Below are 18,053 nucleotides of genomic sequence, written 5' to 3' on the forward strand. Positions count from 1 at the left end.
CATGACTCTTCAGCCTCCTCAGCATAGGACATATTCAAAACATTAATTGCTGTTTTTGTCTCTCTTTCTTGATGATTGATTCACTGATTGACATTCATAGAAAAAAGTAATTATTAATCAAATGTGCTGCTTCTTCCGTGTCCATTGTTACTGGCTTCTTTCTCTACCTTCTTTCTACTGCATTTGGTTACTTCTCTGGGAGGGTTGTGTTGCTGTAGCAGTAGGCATAGCTTCTCTGCAATTCCATGTGGCATTCTGATCAAAGACGCGACCCTGACCACTTTCTCAGCAGTCACTGTGGTGGTGACACTGTGGCACTAGAGGATACAGTTTAGTCATGGGGCTCAATAGGGCATGTTGGTGGTTGGATTTGTTGATCTTGGAGGCCTTTTCCAGCCCGAATGATTCTGTGATTCTAGGACGATTTTGTGGTCCAGTTCTGTACTCTGTCGCTCTTTGTTGCTCATTCTGCTAGAGCTGTAATATTTTTTTCCTTTAGTGTCAGGCTTGTCAGATCTTAAAATGGAGGCAGCTAAAGTTGTAGTAGTGTCAAATGTTGTTGGTTCTGCATAGCTTTAGATTTATATATCTGTATCTTGCTGTGTTTCTATTGATGTTAGTACAGTATGGAACATAACAAGCTAAATATTTCTGTGGCCCTCCTGAACTGTTAGGTTTTGTGGAAGTCTGTTCTATTTTTGATGTTCCTTTGCAAGTTTTCCTGTCTGGTGTTTTTTCTTCTCTATTCTAAAAATATCCTTGTCTTCTAAACAAGAATGTTTCAGTTCTGGGTGATATAAATAATAAAGCGATAAGTTTGTTTTTTACATTATAAGCATATGAAACCTTGCAGATTATTGTATGGTTCCCATGTTATTTTAAGGGTGGATGCAGTTAGTAGAGGCCGCTGACATTACAGTGTGGTTGTTTTCCAGACAGTTGTTGACTTTCTAAACATTTTCATCTTACAAAACAGTTGTGTTCACTTCCAAGTACTCCATATTACATATGAAAGTATATGCATACATAGTGAATAATATAGTTCTTCTATAATAGATTATGTTCTTGTTGGTGTGTGCTCTATTGATAAGAAAATAGTCCAGGTGTTGTGCTGTGCTAATATGACTATGCAAGTCCCTTTGCCCCAGCTTGCTTAGATAAGCTCAAATGTCTCTGTGCTGTGTTGGATGTATTTTGCACATCCTAATATCTCTTGTCAGCTCATACAGCTGTTCTTAGTTGTGATCACTTTAGTGAATCATTGGAGTTCTCCTGTACTCTGACCACACATGCCAACACCGCTAGCAATCTTCATTGCCTATCAGCATTTTGCTGATATTATACCACTATGCTAACTTACTTCTTCAGTACTTTGCCATTAGTACATGTATTAGAGATATCTATTCCTTCACACTCAGCATTTCTGTGATACTGCTATGGAGTTCATGGCACTCCTTTGAAATATGCTTATTTTCAAAGTTCACCACTTACTTGACAGATGAGTAAAGTATCTATGATAGATGGTGATAATGTAAAACATATGATGACGTAGTTCAGTTGTGCATGCTATCTTGATACAGGTTTGCTGTAAGGTATTGGTTGCTACTTTGTTGTTTAGTTTTTTATTTGCTTGTTTTCAAGATAAAGGCAGGTTAACTCAGTCCTTTGCTGTTGATTAGAAGGGGTGACCTTGCATCTGTGAGGACTGTTAGGCTATCCCCTTGGCCAGGGTACAGCTTCTCCCGTTTCACCTTGCTGTGACTCAGGTAGAAGTATTTGAAATTCTCCATTCTGTTGAAGGGAGTTCTTTCTTACCTCACTTAAAATAGAAAAGTTCTTGTCTTACTGCCCTGTGGGTTAGCTGAAGCTTAGCTGGGCGAGATCACAAGGAGACCTCTCTGTTCTCACTGAAGGCTCACTCACAGCTGTAACATTTGAAGATTTTAATTTGCTTCGTGCTGACTGATCACAGGGATAGTGCATTGTGAATAAGTTTTACCTATGCTAGTAGTCATAGGTGGAAAATGGCTTTATGGATTAGCAGCTACTCCCTTTCAGGCCGCATAAAGTAGCAGCCAGACATAGTCAGCTGATTAAAGCTTACAAGTTTTTTTTTATTAGGTAAAGAGTTACAGAAGTCCCAAGGCTGAAAGCTTTAGTCAACTTGTTGCATTGGGATTTGGAGTTTAGATTTAAGACGTATTTACATAAATGCAACATATGTCTGATGTTTGTGAAGGACTTCAGAGCACTGGGGTTTTGATCCCTCAATCCCTTCAGATTAGGAGACTGTCTGAGGCAAGCTATGGCTCTGGGAGTGTCAACAGGATGAAGGTGAGAAATCAAGACATGTTGATACATACTGAACTTTTATTCCATATGGAGACCTGCCTGTAGCAGGGAGATTGGAACCAGATGATCTTAAAGGTCCCTTCCAACCCAAACCATTCTATGATTCTAAGACAATACTGAAGAGATGCTGGGGGTAGCTGAAAGCCCTAATAACAACTTTATCATCTGCCCTGGGAAGAAGACCTTTCCTCTACTTGTTGCTTTAGCTCTCAATCAAAAACTCTCATTGCAGAGTCCTGCGCTTTGAAGTATCCATATTTTGGATGTCAAGGGGAAGTTTGTCACAGAGAGAGTGGTGAAGTGCTGGAACAGGCTGCCCAGAGAGGCTGTGGATGCTCCATCCCTGGAGGTGTTCAAGGCCAGGTTGGATGGGGCCCTGGGCAGCCTGGTTTAGTACCAGATCTGGACGTTGGTGGCCCTGCCTGTGGCAGAGCGGTTGGAGCTTGATGATCCTTGGGGTGCCTTCCAACCCAAGCCATTCTATGATTCTCTGATCCATATAGTAGACATAGCCAACAGCTCCCTCTTGAGGAGAAGGCGATACTTCTTGCCATGCACCATAGGCTCTGCTTTTTGCCTGTACTTGTGCCCTAGGATTCAGAACTGTGTCCAAGTTCCAAGGTGAACTGGACCTTCAGCCATCTCCCAGTCACTCCATGATATGCTCATTCAGACACCTTTCTTAGGGTCTGCTCTTGCAGGCCTAAGGATGTCACCTTCTGTTCTTCCAGTTCACTTTGGTTTCCAAGGTAAATAAAGTTTTATTCAAAATGGTGATTCTGTTCTACATTCCCTTGGAGACAAGGCAGTGTTCACTAACAATGATCCAATTTCCAGAGGGAGAAATATGAGCTGTTTTGGACACAAGTGTTCAACCCCTCCACCCCAACAAGTTAAAAAAACACCAGTGAACTTAGACACTAAAGGTAGAAATTGTCTAAGTTCATTTAAGCACGAAGTTAGACATCCTTATGTGAGCTTGTTAATGACAGAACTATCTACCTCCAAAAGATGATTCACTGCTGCAGTGCATCAGTGAAAGGTGACTGTCGGTCTCAGTAAGAAAGCCATCCAAAGGCTTTCTGTTGGACAGCAATTAAAATTCTTTTAATTGATAATAGAATGAGTAAGTTGATAGCATAAATAACCACAGGAACAGGATGGCTGAGGCTGGCAGTGTCCTCTGCTGCAGTGATCCTATCTGTGCTAAGGTTCTCCAGAGCTCTGATAGGGCTGTCTTAGAAACAAACAATTCTGTTTATTGTTCCCACTGTCAAGCAGAAGGATGTTGTCATGAGAACATGCTGCTTCACTTCAAGATAAAGACAAGGACACGCAGGTGGTGTGATTGCTGATGCCAAGTAGGAGCTGCCTACAGGTTTGTCTGTTATGATTAGCCAACTAAATTTGTGCAGCCAAGTGATAAGTGCAGTGCAGCATGGACCTAAGGGCCAACTTGCACGTGCAGCACGGCCAAAGACTGTACCCACTCAGATTAGCTGCTGAAAAGATTATGAACTCCTCAATGTACAAGTTTTTTGGTTCAGTCCACTGCTGTTTACCCATGTCCTAGGGCGAACACTGAAGACACAAGACCTTCTGGAGGCATCAGTTCACCATGAAGAGAGCCTAGGGTCACTAACTCAGACTTGAATGAGTAACTTCTAGGCAAGATGAGCCTGTTCTGCAAATAAAGCTGAGCAGTCCAGAACACTGTGTTTTCAGTTGTTTGTTCTTGAGCTATTAAGATAGCCTTATGGGAGCATGTAGCAGGTAGGTTTCTGAAGCTGAGAAGAATAATAACCTAGCTTAGGTGGAAGCATGTATTACCAAATCGGAAAGGCTTTTCCACACTTCTGCCTAAAGTTTTACATTAATGATCAATTTTAATTTCTGCTAGAGATTACTGCAGCATCTGTGAGATTACTTCAGGTAATGCTTATGTCATGGTTCTATGTTTTTGTTTTTGTTTTTTGTTTTTGGCTTTCAGTATTCCACATCAAAACATCATGTAGTGTACGGGGCATTAAAGTGTCACTGCCCCAGTTCCAAGTACCTATCCCTGTACATTACAGCAGTCACGGGATCTGGCCCTTCCGGGTAGGGGGGGCGCTCTCTTGCTGCCTTGCAGTGGGTGCTGGAGGTGCTTTCCTAGCCGTTCCAAGCTTTTCAGGTTTGACTCGGTCCCGGGAACTCTCTCTCTCATCTTGTCTGATTTATTCATCTCAGTTTCCATTAAATTGTATATATTGTGTTATCTTGTATTCCGATATTATAGTAAAATAAGTTTTCCTCCATAGATTGTTGCCGCTGCTCTTTTCCTCCCTTCCTTCCTTCCCATTTTTGTGGGACTGGGGTGGGGGGGAGGGCAGAGGCCTGTCGCCCCTGTCACGGACATAGATTGATCTGGTCAACTCCGTGACAGCTTGTAAGAGGGCTGCAGTGGGTGCTGAACATTCCATATATCCACACACGCAGTGTGTCCCTGTGTTACGTTCTGGTGTGTGTAAAGCAAAAGTGTTTTGCAGAGGACTAGAGAACAAAGTCAGTGCAGTGTGTGACTTCCTACCTGTAGGCAGGTGTCTCATTGGAAACATGGTGTTGCCCTGGTACTGCTTGCATACCTATGTTCCAGTGCATGGAACAAACAATGGCGCAGACAGCTAAGCATTGCAGAAACTCAGAGTAGAAGCAGTAGCTGATGTTGCTGCCTCACTGTCTGCGCTTCCTCTTCTCTCTGAAATATGGTATTGCTTCTGATATGCAAAACCATGAATAATCTGGATTTTTTCTGAAAGAGGGAAACTGCCTCGCTCGTTGTATTACACTGCTGTGATGGAGATTGGAAACACCTCTTGGGTTGAGTATGCCTGGTGGAATTTGGAAGCCAGACTTGTGTCTAGAATAGCTTTGTGTTCTCTCTTCAATTTATTGATCTTCTGCTCATCCGTCCAGTTGATCCTTTTATCACGAGGATGACATGAAAAGACTGGGCCTGCAAATATTTTTCTTTCATTTGGCTAGCTGGTTGATTTGATTCATTGCAGGGAATGTAATTATTTCAGATTGCATAGCTGCTCATTGTTTGGACAAATTATCTGAGCTTTGTTTTTTTTATTATTATTATTATTTTTTATTTTCGTATTTATTTAAAAACTAATTATTTTTTCAATTGATTAATTTTTATTTTTTGTTTTTAATTATACGTGTGTTCTTTTGTTTTCTCTTTCTATCACAAGATACAAATAGAGTAAAGAAGAAAATAATTTTGTGAATTGTTCACCTTAATCTTAGAAGATGGCATCTTAATCTTTTCAGGTTAAGTTGTCATCTGACCACTTCTAGTTATATTGTAAGCATTTGGTAGTGGTGAATAAGTAAATTATGAGATGAGGTGGTGCCTGAGCATGAATAATGCTTTAAGTTAAAGGCTTATCTTTCTGTTTATTATTTCTTCCCAGCTTATTTTCTTGGAGATGTTCTTTTTTCTATGCAGAAGAAGCCATAAAGTGACTAGTGTGATTGTTTCCAGTCTTTGATTCTAACTGTGTGCATTGAGAATTAATCTTCTGTTCTGAGCACTTCATTTCCCATGAACTGTGTGAATAGCTATAGGCTGGTTACATTCTGCTCTGGTAACTGATCCATCTGAAATATTTAGCGGATGTTCATGGGTAGTTCTGTATGAGTGGAGAGGAAAGTTAACTGTAGAGTATTGTAAAGAGGGATCAATAATTTATGTCTTTAGAAGGGTTGCTGGAGCCATAGCTGGCCCTAAAATCCCTTGAACTAGATACAGTGCAGTAAACTGATGCCGTTGCTTTTTTGAACGTTTGCATTCAAAAGACAAACAAAAAAGAAAGTTTTAAATATGCGTGGATGCCCTTGGCAGTCCAGAAGAGATTTAGGGCTTTTTGAAAATTACCTAGGAAACTTATGTGGTAGGTATAGAGAGCCACCTAGAGTTAATCCATAGGAATCTCTGAGCGTATGGCTGAACTCCTGCCTCTGCTAACCTGTAGGTGCCAGACTGAGAACTGAATGTTTAACTTCTTTGTCTATAACAAGTCCTCTCCTGAGAGCAGGCACATAAATAAAATTAGAACCCCCTTCATTGTGCTTATACAGTGCTACAGAAAGGATTACTACTGCGTATTAGATTAGAGAGTACTGGATTGAAAAGAAACAACAAAAATAATATGTGGTGAGGACTGCGATCAAACTCTTCTTCCTTCCAGTTGAGGAGTCTGACCAGTATAATATATAATTAGGTTCTTTCCGATTACTCTCCTTTTCGACACAATTACTATCTCTAAGCAGCATTTTCTTTGCTTCAGTGGGAAGATCAGAAAGTGCCCTTCCCTTTGACTTCTCTTTGACCTGGATGCTAGCCTAGAAAAATGGGAAAATGATCCCCTGCAAACTGAGAACTTAGCCTGAACCCAATTCTTAGGAGAGGTTTGCTGACCAGTAGCTTAGACTGCATACCCTCATCTTGCATGCCTGGTAGCCACTGTGGTTTGTGCTGAATTTGAAACTATTGCTTTCATTGTCCTTGCCAGGCAAAATCCCTTCTGAGGATTTTGAGGACATTTGGGCATATCTGTAGGCGTGAGCTATGCTTTCATGACTGGAGTTTCTTTAGTGTTCATGATGATCTTTCAGGTTTCCTACGAAGGCACCTCTGTGGCTGGAACTTGGGCTCCAGAGTCATCTTCTTGAGTAAATGTTCCTAAATTTGGAGTATATTTTGCTTCAGATGTCATAGCTGGCACTGGAAACGATCCCAGTCTCATTTGAAAATCCAACCTGCAATTTATCTGTAATGGAGAATCTCAGGTGTAGCATTTCCCCCTCTCTCTCTTTCTTAGTTATATTAAATATACACCTTGACAGCCAGAAACAGAAATATTAAAGATAGGTTGGTCAAAAGTTTATAGTTACATCACACCTCATTTTCTAGAGGATTAGTCTTTTCTCATGTAACTTTGGCTGTCTGAGGGAACAGTAGTGTAGTAATAACTGCAAACATATTTGGGCAGCAGATGACAAGTCAAATCCCTATTTGGAGGCATGGAGTTGGGTTTCAGAATCACAGGCAGGCCTCTTATTTTTAGACTTCAGTTTCCATGGATGAAGTGTTAAATCACAGCCTATGTGAAGGAAGACAAGGAGCCCTACGTACTGTACCTGGAAGCAGTTCCCTGGGCTAATCTCCCTTAACTTCTGACACCGACCACTTAATTAAGATGTATTTTCAGTCCCTTGTTTATTTCAGAATGCTTCTAATTAGGATTCTGACCCATTCAGATTGCTTTAGAGATTCTCAAAGTGTGTATTCATAGATTCATAGAATGGCCTGGGATGAAAAAGACCTCAAAAATCATCTAGTTTCAACTGTCCTGGCTTGACCAGGGTCACCCACCACCAGACCAGGCTGTCCAGAGCCACATCCAGCCTGGCCTTGAATGCCTCCAGGGATGGGACATCCACAACCTCTCTGGGTAATTTTGATTAGTTGATATAATTCTTTAAGTGTACTGGATGTCAGAACAGGTAATTGGTTCTTTTAGCACAGTTTATATGCTTAGAAGATCAAAAAGCCTTTAAATACATTCAGGAAATATTTGTAAGTGTTACATGTGGATTTGGCTTGTTCAAAATTGTGACGTTTCTTGGCATCAAAGCAAGACATCTTCCTTAATTCAGTACACAAAAAGTGAAGCCCTCTGTTTTTCTAAGACATCAATGACTTAACAGATATTAGTACTGCTCATTTGCAGTGTGGAGCATTGATCTACCATCCCTTTGAATTGGTGTTGCCTAACATTTCCTAAGCGTCAGTTATCCTGCGTTCCCAAAAGACAAGTGCCTGGTACGTACTCCAATCCGTTTCATGCCACCTGCCCTTGGTTTCCCTCCACCAAAGCTATCAGCAGTAAAGAGATGCTATCAACTGCAACACTTCCCCTTCCTCCCAAGTGATTTCTCTAATGTTTGGCCCGTGTTGTATACAATGCAAGGCATCAACAGGGCACTGGGGACCTGTCCACATCACAGGCTTCGGATTGCGGCTTGTGTTGGTATCATCTTTCTTTAAAGCCTGCACTGCAAGGGAGAACTCATAAACCTTGGGGATGACAGCTTGTTACTAGCAAGATGAAGTTACAACTCTAGAAAGCGAAGCACTAGATGTACCATACAGGAACTGGTGATACAATGAAAACATCAAACTTGGCCTAAAAATATCGGTTTGTAAGAGCTGAAAATGTCTCTACCAATAAATGCCATGAAATTCCAGAAAACTAGGCAAGAATCTGTATGTTTGCTTAGTGTTCTGGATGTTTGATATCAAAGTTTAAAAAAACCAAATAATTACTGATCTTAAATACTCTCCAAAACCAACTCTCTTGTCAGAAAGCAGGGAAATAATGATAATAATTGCAGAGCTATTACTGTCACAGACATATGACCCACACAGAAGTTGCTTTCTTCCAGCCAGACACTGAGACACTCTGTCTGAAAGCAAAAACTTCATAAGAAATCAATTATGACCAGTTAAATTAAAGTGTAACTTCAGGACAAAAAGACTGGTTTTGCTGTTTGAACTGCTAAAAATGTAATGAATGCCATCTTTTAACAAGGAGCTAACTAGCAAAGACAAGATTTTATACTTGCTGTATCCAGCTTCTCAGACTGCTTGCTGCCTAATGTCTAGCTATTAAACACATGTAAACTCTGTTGCAATAACCTCTGATATTTAACAGGTTTTAGTCTGTTTGTCTATAAGGCACGCGTGGTAGATGAAGAGGTTATTGTCTTCAGTAACCCAAGTTGTGGGTAGGTAAGCGTGGCTTAGCGTGAGAGAAAGCTCATCTAGCTTTGGCCCTTCAGAAGTTGGCTAAGTTCATTGTCTGTGCATTGCCCCCCACTGCGCGACTAAGACAACTCCAGGAGGAAATCCATTCCCACCCTAAAATAAATGCAATAAATCAACCACAGGGGGGCCTCTCTGTTTTGGCAAGAGCTGAAGCCCTAGACTTTATGCCAAGCAAGATGAATTGCGCCCTCAGGGACATGAGTGGCTCCTTCTGAGATGAAGGAAGCAGAACTTACTCTCCCACATTCTGGGACAGACCCATAACCTGAAACCATTTAGTTATTAATTAAAGGATTTCACTATAATACTGCAGGCTGGGCTTTTTGTTTCTTTTTACAAACTAGATGGAGAGAGATGAGCTTGGTATCAACCGGTGCGTTCAGATAGGAGACCACAAGGAAAATCCAGTTGTACCAGGAAGTGGTGCTGGTGACTCAGCATGGGAACAGGAGGCCTCATGTGCTGTTTTTGAGCTTTGCCTTCCTGCTTTTGCTGTAGGTTAAATCTCAGAGCTGTTAGTGATTATAGAACCATACTTCAGAAGAGTAGGGTATTAATCCCCAGACAAATTATATGACAGGTAGCTCTTCTCCTTGCTCTCACCTGCAGCTTCACCTAAATTGCATAGTTTTATTCACATCCTCAGCTAAATTTTTCTTAGCCTAGGTGGAGTTGCTGTCTTCTGTCCCAGAGATGGCAGCAGTCTGGCACAGATGAAGTGATTTTTACAGATGCAATTAATGAAAACCTTTGCAGATTTTACTTATTTATTTTAAGAGCTCTGTGGAAATGTAATTTATCATTACTTCATGAAATTACATAATGTTTAGAGTTAAGGTTTTGCAACAGCCCTGTTAAGGTAAATGGTTCACTCTTGTGATGAACAAAAAGAAGCAGCAGTGCTTTTATCTGAGCTGTGGTTCTGGTTTTGCTCCGTGCTGCCAACAGCAGGGAGATGACCAGATGTTTGTGAGCAGTTAGATACCCTGTCCTTCCCACCTTCACCCAGCTGGTGGTGAAAGTAGTGTAAATACAGGTGGGTACAGACCAATGTGGTCTTCAGCGGCACAAACAACAATCTGTTCTCTGTGGCAAGAGTAAGCTGCCTGAAAGACTCCTTATTGCTGGCCCAATGTTAGCTGCTCCTCTGTGCTATCAGCCCCTGCCATTGCCACAGCTTTAGTAAGACAAATATTGTTTTGGCAGAAGGAGTTAGTGTAACTACTGGCACAAAAAGCAGGTCAGGGTCTTGAGCTTGACTGTCCAGCTCTTACATTCACCTTTGATCTCAAAATCCTACAGATCGTTCTCAGGTTGTTTCCAATTTATAAGAACTAGATAACCTTGTGACCAGCAATCTTTGGCCCTATTTCTCAAATGATCCATCAGAGTCCATAAACCAAAGTTCTGTAGGGTGCATTAAATTTCTCTTTGCTAGCCCAAATTTTGACCCTAAAGCATCTCACTGCTTCAGTAAACTCAGCTCCAGGACAACCTATTGAGTCCTTACTAAGTCTAGTCTTCACACAGCATCAATGAGGTTGATAAAGTCACTGATTATATATGGTTGGATGAGGCAGGTCAGAAGTGGGAATTATCAACATGAGGCCTCTACATACAGTGGCCTGGCCTTTGCAAACAGATGCTGGATTGGGATCACTTGGAGTAAACAGAGCTATTCCCACGCTTACTGCTGGCATTTATTTGTTTTCCCCAGTAATTGGGTGGGAGGTAACTGCTGTCTTAGGGTGCCTGGATAGCCTGCTAGCATCTAAACTACTGTAAAACTGTTCTTTGAAATGACTTTGTGTAGAGGCTAGGAGAATGCTTAGGACCTGTACACAGCTCATGACAGTCAACCCTGGCTCCAGAGTGGGGACAGCTTATTTTAGTATGAGGGATGAGATTACCTGGTCAGGGGATGTGGTAAGATCAGAAGCTGCTTCTTATTCCCAGTAAAAACACTCAGAATGGCCTGTGAAATGGATGTTTGTTCTGTCATTTTGTTTTCATAGTAATAATACCCATGTTACTCTTTTGTAATCAACTGTTATGTAAACAATACACTGTCCCTAAGATAAGTTTAGAAAAACATTCACCCACAGTGTATCTGCAGATGAATCCAGTTTTAGCAACGTGGTATTTAAAGTATTGTACTCTGCTCATAGATCCTCAATAAGATACACTCTCTCAGAGTCAGCTCTAGATGACTGGTTTCTCTGAATTGTTTTGCAGACCCTACATGTCCATTGGAACACTGCGTGATCAGGTCATCTATCCCGATTCCGTGGAAGACATGCATGAGAAAGGCTACCAAGATCAAGATCTGGAGTGTATCCTGCATGTGGTTCATCTGTACCACATAGTTCAGAGAGAGGGAGGTAAATTGCATATTCTTGTAAAAACTTTTACAAAATCCCTTCCTTGGGCGTACGTATTAGTGAGGCTGACCTTTACCTCCCTCCATTAACATAAGCAGCAACAACCACACCAGTGTAAACAAGTTAACAATAACCAAATGCCACTGACTGACAGCAAAGCTTTACCATCTACCACTTGTCATTTAAGTTGCCAATATGCTCTCAATGTTGTTTGCCTTAAGAAGAGGATTCATGGATTAATGCTTCTTAGCTAAGAATGTACTAATGGCTGCTGACCCTCAGGATACAATAGAATATAAAAATGTCAGCATTCTAGTTCATTCAGACCTGTTGCAATGACAACAAGCATTAAAAAGAAGGGTCAGGGAGCTAAAATCAGTGATCGGAATAATTGCAGAGGAGGTCTGTACTCACTCCACTGATACTAAAAGTATTACTGTTAGTATCCCTGAGTCACTCAGGTCTCTAAGTCAAGTGTGCAGTCTGCAGAAGAATGAGCAGATGTTTTGGAGTAGGGAGCTGGAAAAGGAAAAGCAGTTAAATTGTAAGTGGCAGGAAGCCACTGTGGAGTGTACGTTCATAGCCTGTTGGTACTTGCAGACAGACTGAACAGAATATGACCCTCAGCAGCCAAAACCATATCCATCCCTGGCGGTCTCTAAATGTGCATCACTGTGGTTTATAGCCTTGCAGCTGGAGTGTGTCACTGATGATGAGGCAGTTACTGTGCTTCACCTCTAAGATGCTGTTGCCTGGATTGGTGTTCTGCATTGCCAAACTGAAAACCCAGGTTTGGATCAGTCTAGCTCCACTTTCTGTGCCAAAAGACAGTAATCTAGTTTTATTGCTGATCCCATCTTTGCTCTCCTGCTTGTCTAACTGCACAAGTGAGACTTAAGAAGTGAGCTGTAAAAAAAAAGTATTGAGAGCTCTGGAAACTGCATGGGATCCTGACTCAGATGAGGATAAAGGAACACTGTGGTTGGGAGAAAAAAATGTTACAAAGAGTGTCTTACAGACTTTAATCTAAAATGACACAAGTGGGCAAAGCCGGAAAACAAGGAACAGATTATTACATACCAGGACGTTTTTAGGGCTGTAATACACTTACTTAGTCTCTTTTCTCCTTGGGCATTAGGAGAAGAAAGAAATCTGTGACGTGATGTGACATGTTGCATGGATTTGATATACTTACATTTTCTTCAGAGTTCCCCTAGTTCAGTTCAAAGATCATATTCTTATTTTTGAACCAGCAAGCCAGAGAAGTGCTTCTCAAAAGTGAACAGTTGACATTTTTGTTCATGCATAGCTGAAGGTTTATTTTTATTATTTATTATTTTACTCTTTTACTTAAAATTAGATTTTTAAACTAGAATGGTTTCCACTAAGAACTGAAAGTTTTGTTTGCAAAATAATGAAAAGTCCTATGTAAAACTTGTAGAACAAAGGATTTGCCCAAAATTGTCTCATTCTTTTTGCAAACTGCTCTGATAGTTAACAAAAAGAAATGACATTTTCCAATAGAAAAAGTTGTGCTGAAAAATTCTAAGCAAATTTCTACTTGTATACATATTTTGTAAACGTACAGCATCTGAAAACAAAACAGCAACAGAACCAATTTTAGTTATTCAGATTCTTGGGTCTGTGTGTGAATAAATCATTCCAGGAATAAAGCTCTCATCTGCCAATCATCTCATTATAGAAACAAAATGTTGTAATTCTTGTATTTTTGCTGTAGATCCTCTTCATCTCTATAGCCTGTACTCCCTTTCACCCATCCCTGCAGTGCTGTGCCTCTGCCAGCCAGCCGGCTCCTTGAGGCATGACCTTCTTGCTCTAATTGATCACGAATGCCATGCACATATAATGTGGCACTTTATAGCTTTGAATAAATCTGCTCCCTGTGGGCGGCTATGAAAAGACAGATGGAGCCAGGAGTACGCAGCTCTGGCTCCAAATCTGTTTGTCCTGGCTGAACTTTACTGTCTTTGGCTGAGTTACTTTCATGTTGCATCAGTTCAAGGGTCATCCAGATCCGAGGGTAGAGGAGCCAAAAAAGCCTGCTATTATTGCTGCCAATGGCAGAAATTCCTCTTTTTGTAGCCATAAGGTTTGACCCAGTTAAAAGTAATTTGGATAGTTAATAAGTAGTCCAATTGAGTATTTAGCTTCTATGTTACCATTATGAAAAAAATTGTCAGTAGCAGCAGAATACACCAAAAAAACTCCAAACAAGTTACCCACCCCAACAACATCTGTCCTGTTGCTGCTGAGCCCCAGCCCTAGCACAGCTCCCATGCCAGCTGCAGACCTTGCAGCTGGGGCAGAATTCCCTTCCTGCAGCATCCCATAGCTGTGTTTGCAGAATGGCACTGCATTGCTTACCATTGCACTCCAGCAACAAATCTGTTCTCCTTAACCTTGTTCTCATCTAAAACACAGCAAACTTGGCGTAAGCTGAAGAGAGTGACAGTGATTTAGGATTGCAATGTACTGGGTGCAATGAGGCAGCGTGAAGAAGCTTTTGTGCGTGATGCTAACGCTACTTAGTAGCGCTATCACTGAGGTCCCCCATCAACACCTGCAACGTTGCTAGCTACAGCAGCACAATAATTGCATGCAACATGAGGGTAACAAGTAAGGTTGTATGCAGTGTGGGAGGCAAATGCACATCCAGAAACCTGAGGAGTAGTATGGAGATATGCATGGATGTGCATGGAGTGGCTCCTTTGCTGACCTGCTCTAGAAACCCCTGTATACTTAGCGCATATCACTAGCATGGGAGCCATGGGTGCCTGGTAGCCTGTCACATGAAAGAAGCCGTGAGTGCATGAGGCAGCGTGCTGCATGCAGGGCCAGGCCTGTCTGCTTAGGGCTGATGACAGTACTGAACAAGTTCAACCTGTTTATGGTTCCTCAGCACCCCAGATTATAATTATTGCTCATTATTGTGCGCATTTGTCACAAGTTTGGGTCTTGTCCAAGGAACCCTCCTGCTAAGCCACATATAAACACATGACAAGGAGATTTTCTCTCTCTCAGATTTTTCCATTGGATCATTTTAGCCCTGGATTTGCTTTTGTTAATGGCACTGGCAGTAACTGGCATGCTCCACCAGCTTTTCCATTTGCTCTGAAGAGCCACAAATCCCTGCAGTGCCACACTGAGCTGGGCTCATGCAATTGCTTGTCTCGTTGTGCCTTCCTCAGCTCAGGATTTCCCTTTGTACGTTCATCCTGCAAAGCACCAGGGCTGCCTTCCTGTTGACAGCTGCCTGGGGACACGTATACTGAGAAAGGCTCCATGTTCAGAAACTCATTGGGGCAGCCTCCTTGACTGCAGTTTGCTGCTGTAGCCTTTCTCCTATCATTCTGCAATCCTCCGGTCCATATCTGATGAGCTCAGGAAAAGGAACTTCTATATTGCTATTTTTTTGGCAGCTGATTGATCTTGCATGTAGGTGCAGGGATGCATGAGGACACGGGATGCATAGCATTACAGAACCCAAATGTAACCCTTTTTTTTTTCTTAAGAAAATTGAGAAAAAGGAATTACAAAAGAGACCATGCAAGAAAATGAGCTGCTGCTATCAGGAGGCAATCACTAATTTCTACTGTTTCTATCAGTTTCTAGTGCTGTTCCTCTGCCTGAGCACACTGCACATGCTCTTTGTCTTACTGGTTGCAGAAGGCATTTCTGAGGCATCTAGCGTTTATCACAGTGACATCTTCTCGCATGCAGTCGAAAGCTGTGTGTACCAAGAGGCTGGGTGAGGAATTTGGGTGCTGAATGCCAGGATTACATTTGTACCGCCTTAGAGATTTGTGCTGCATTCATAGACAAGCCATTTCTTTTCTTCATTTGTAAAATGGATGTAGCTGTGGGTGATGAAAGCCCCTGACTTGGCTGATACTTCCAGAACACTGAGATTCTTTACTGACCTGCAGAAAGAAAAGAGAAACAAGCAGATGCATTGCTGTTAATGCACCATAGTAAGCTGGTTTATTGTTAGATTTCTAAGTGTTCAGAGGAAATTGTGCAGATATTAGAAAATCATTTTTAAAATTGCAAAGGGATAATACTAAAGTGGAGCCTTCCTTATCTATTTTCTAAGACATAACAATGGTGAATAAGAAAGTTGAGGGAGGGAGCAAGGTAGAAGGAGGCAAGATGCACTGCTAATATTAAAGTAGAACATAAGCTGAAGGGACCACAGATCTGACCCTTGTATCCTGGTGAACTGAGGCTAGATCTTACCCCTTTGAGGAAAGAATAGAATGACTGCTGACAAGTGATATTTCCTTTCCATTTTGCGTCCCTTTCCTGAACCTCATTCTATTTTTGTCTCTTGCTAATCCTTCATAAACCAGCTGATCAGAACACGGGTGCTGCTTCCATGGGCACGTGCACACATGCGCGCCCACCCACACCCTTGCTGAAATCCAGAGCTTCCATCACAGCACAGCCCCGGAGCTCATCTGTTTTATCAGCTTTAAACCAAGAAAGTATAAACAGTAGCACGAGCGTTGCCTTTGGAAGTGTAACTATTTCTATGGTTCTCATGAAGGACATTTCTCTTGCGCTCTTTATCAAAAAGGAGTGCTCCAGGCATTTTATCATCTTTCTTTGGAAGCTCTGGTGGAGCAGCACTACAGCTTTCTGTGTGGTCCCAGTATCAGGACCGATCATCACACACAGCTTCTGTGTATCCTTCCCCTGTCCCAGAACTGGTCAGGGTGATGACCATTACACAGCCTCATCTCCGCTGGGAGCCAGCTATCAGAAAGCACTGCACGTGGCTCCTCTTCTGCAGACCAAATCATCCCAGTTCCATCAGCCGCTCCCCATCGCACCTGTGCTCCAGACCCCTCACCAGCTTTGTTGCCCTTCTCTGGACACATTCCAGGGCCTCCATGTCTTTCTTGTAATGAGGGGTCCACAGCTGAACACAGCACTCGAGGTGTAGCCTCACCAGTGCTGAGTAGAGAGGGATGATCATTTCCCTGCTTGTTTGACTTTGCTCATAGTGTTTTCTGGCAACTGTTTTCAGAAAAGGGGTTTTATTTGCATTGTTCATTTTTCAGTTACGGTGCTTCTGAGCTGATTGGGAAAAATGGCATTTTCTTCACTTGGCTCTTATTAATAAATGATAAGTGAGAAAAATGTCTCACCAGATTTTCTCTGTGTCCCCACTCTCCTATTTCAAAACTCCCCTTACTTGCTGTTTTGCTATTCTGTCTATTTGGATTAACTAGAAACTTACTTCTAATGCTGTGATTTGGTATTTGAAGATAGTTTTTCATGAGTTGGAAAGAGCCATGCCATAATACTCACAGAAACACACGTCCACTGTAACATCACAGGTAAAGCTCCTCACCACCCCGTTGCATGTGTCTGAAAGTGATGAAAATCATTTAGAGGCTGTGCAGAATATTAAATAAGAATACTCAGTGTTGTAACAGCTGTGGGTCACTTCTAAATCCAAAATATCAGGAAGTTTGTATGCAAAATGCTCCTGTCTGTGTGCTCTGCTTTGTATGTTGGCTGCTTGTCTGGGCACAGGGAATGCATCTGTGTGTCTGTGTCTGTGCTCCTGCAAAGTTTGCTGACTCACAGCAGTGAGAGGAGCCAGACAATAAGCATTCTAATCTGACACTGCTGCTTATGTTCTTTACATTTATTTCCTTTCATATGCTGAATTTGTTTTGAATTTCCACTCGTGCATTTCAAGAAGGAATAGCAAAAATGTGGCAGAAAAATGGTTAGTTATACATATGTCAGTGATGTCTGTTCACAGAGATGGTAAGTCAAGTTTTCTAACTGGGAGAGTCTAAATTCTGCTTTCAACACTGACACGACATTTGGGACTTCTTTCCAATGGAGTGCCAGTGGAAAAGCATTGAAGTGTTTCAGAAGATGTGATCCAGAACCCTGAACTTTATTACTTTAGTTGGGGGTTGCAGAGATGTTGCAAGTGAAGGTGTATTTTCATCACAAACCTATGTTGTCCTGACATGCTTTGTTTGCATTTTTTTATAAGGCTGGGATGCCATCATGGATTGGAAAGATGTCTTATCAGGAGGAGAAAAACAAAGGATGGGCATGGCTCGTATGTTTTATCATAAGTAAGCATTTTGATTTGTTCTTTAATATCTGAAAATGAGGAGGAGTTTGGGAGGTTTGCTCTAGTAGTTTGAGCAGCAGTAGCCTGTAATCTCTATACAATGTGCAGTACTTCTAGACTGTGGTATAGGACTGCATACTTTGTCATTTATTCGTGCAAGTTCAGCTTGTAGCTTGGGTAGTGCTTCTTACTTAAACTTTGCTTTTAGCAAATGTGGCATTACATTCTGTGAATGTTTCTTTCTTTATCTAATCAGGCACAAATATCATCCCTGCATCTGTCCTACAAGTATTGCAGAAAACTGGTTGTCGGCTTT

General features: G+C 41.7%; 1 protein-coding gene across 1 annotated transcript in view; it reads left to right on the forward strand.

Annotated features, from left to right (window-relative positions):
- ABCD2 (ATP binding cassette subfamily D member 2) overlaps positions 1-18,053 on the forward strand; it is a 42,027-nt gene that overhangs the window by 20,025 nt on the left and 3,949 nt on the right. The window contains exons 7-8 of the mRNA XM_042872637.1: positions 11,468-11,613; positions 17,654-17,738. Of these exons, the coding sequence (XP_042728571.1) occupies positions 11,468-11,613; positions 17,654-17,738 (231 nt within the window). The remainder of the gene's footprint in view (positions 1-11,467; positions 11,614-17,653; positions 17,739-18,053) is intronic.

Source organism: Lagopus leucura, unplaced genomic scaffold, assembly GCF_019238085.1.
Source record: "Lagopus leucura isolate 7727_CA_CO unplaced genomic scaffold, USGS_WTPT01 Super-Scaffold_100008, whole genome shotgun sequence".
NCBI lineage: Eukaryota > Metazoa > Chordata > Aves > Galliformes > Phasianidae > Lagopus > Lagopus leucura.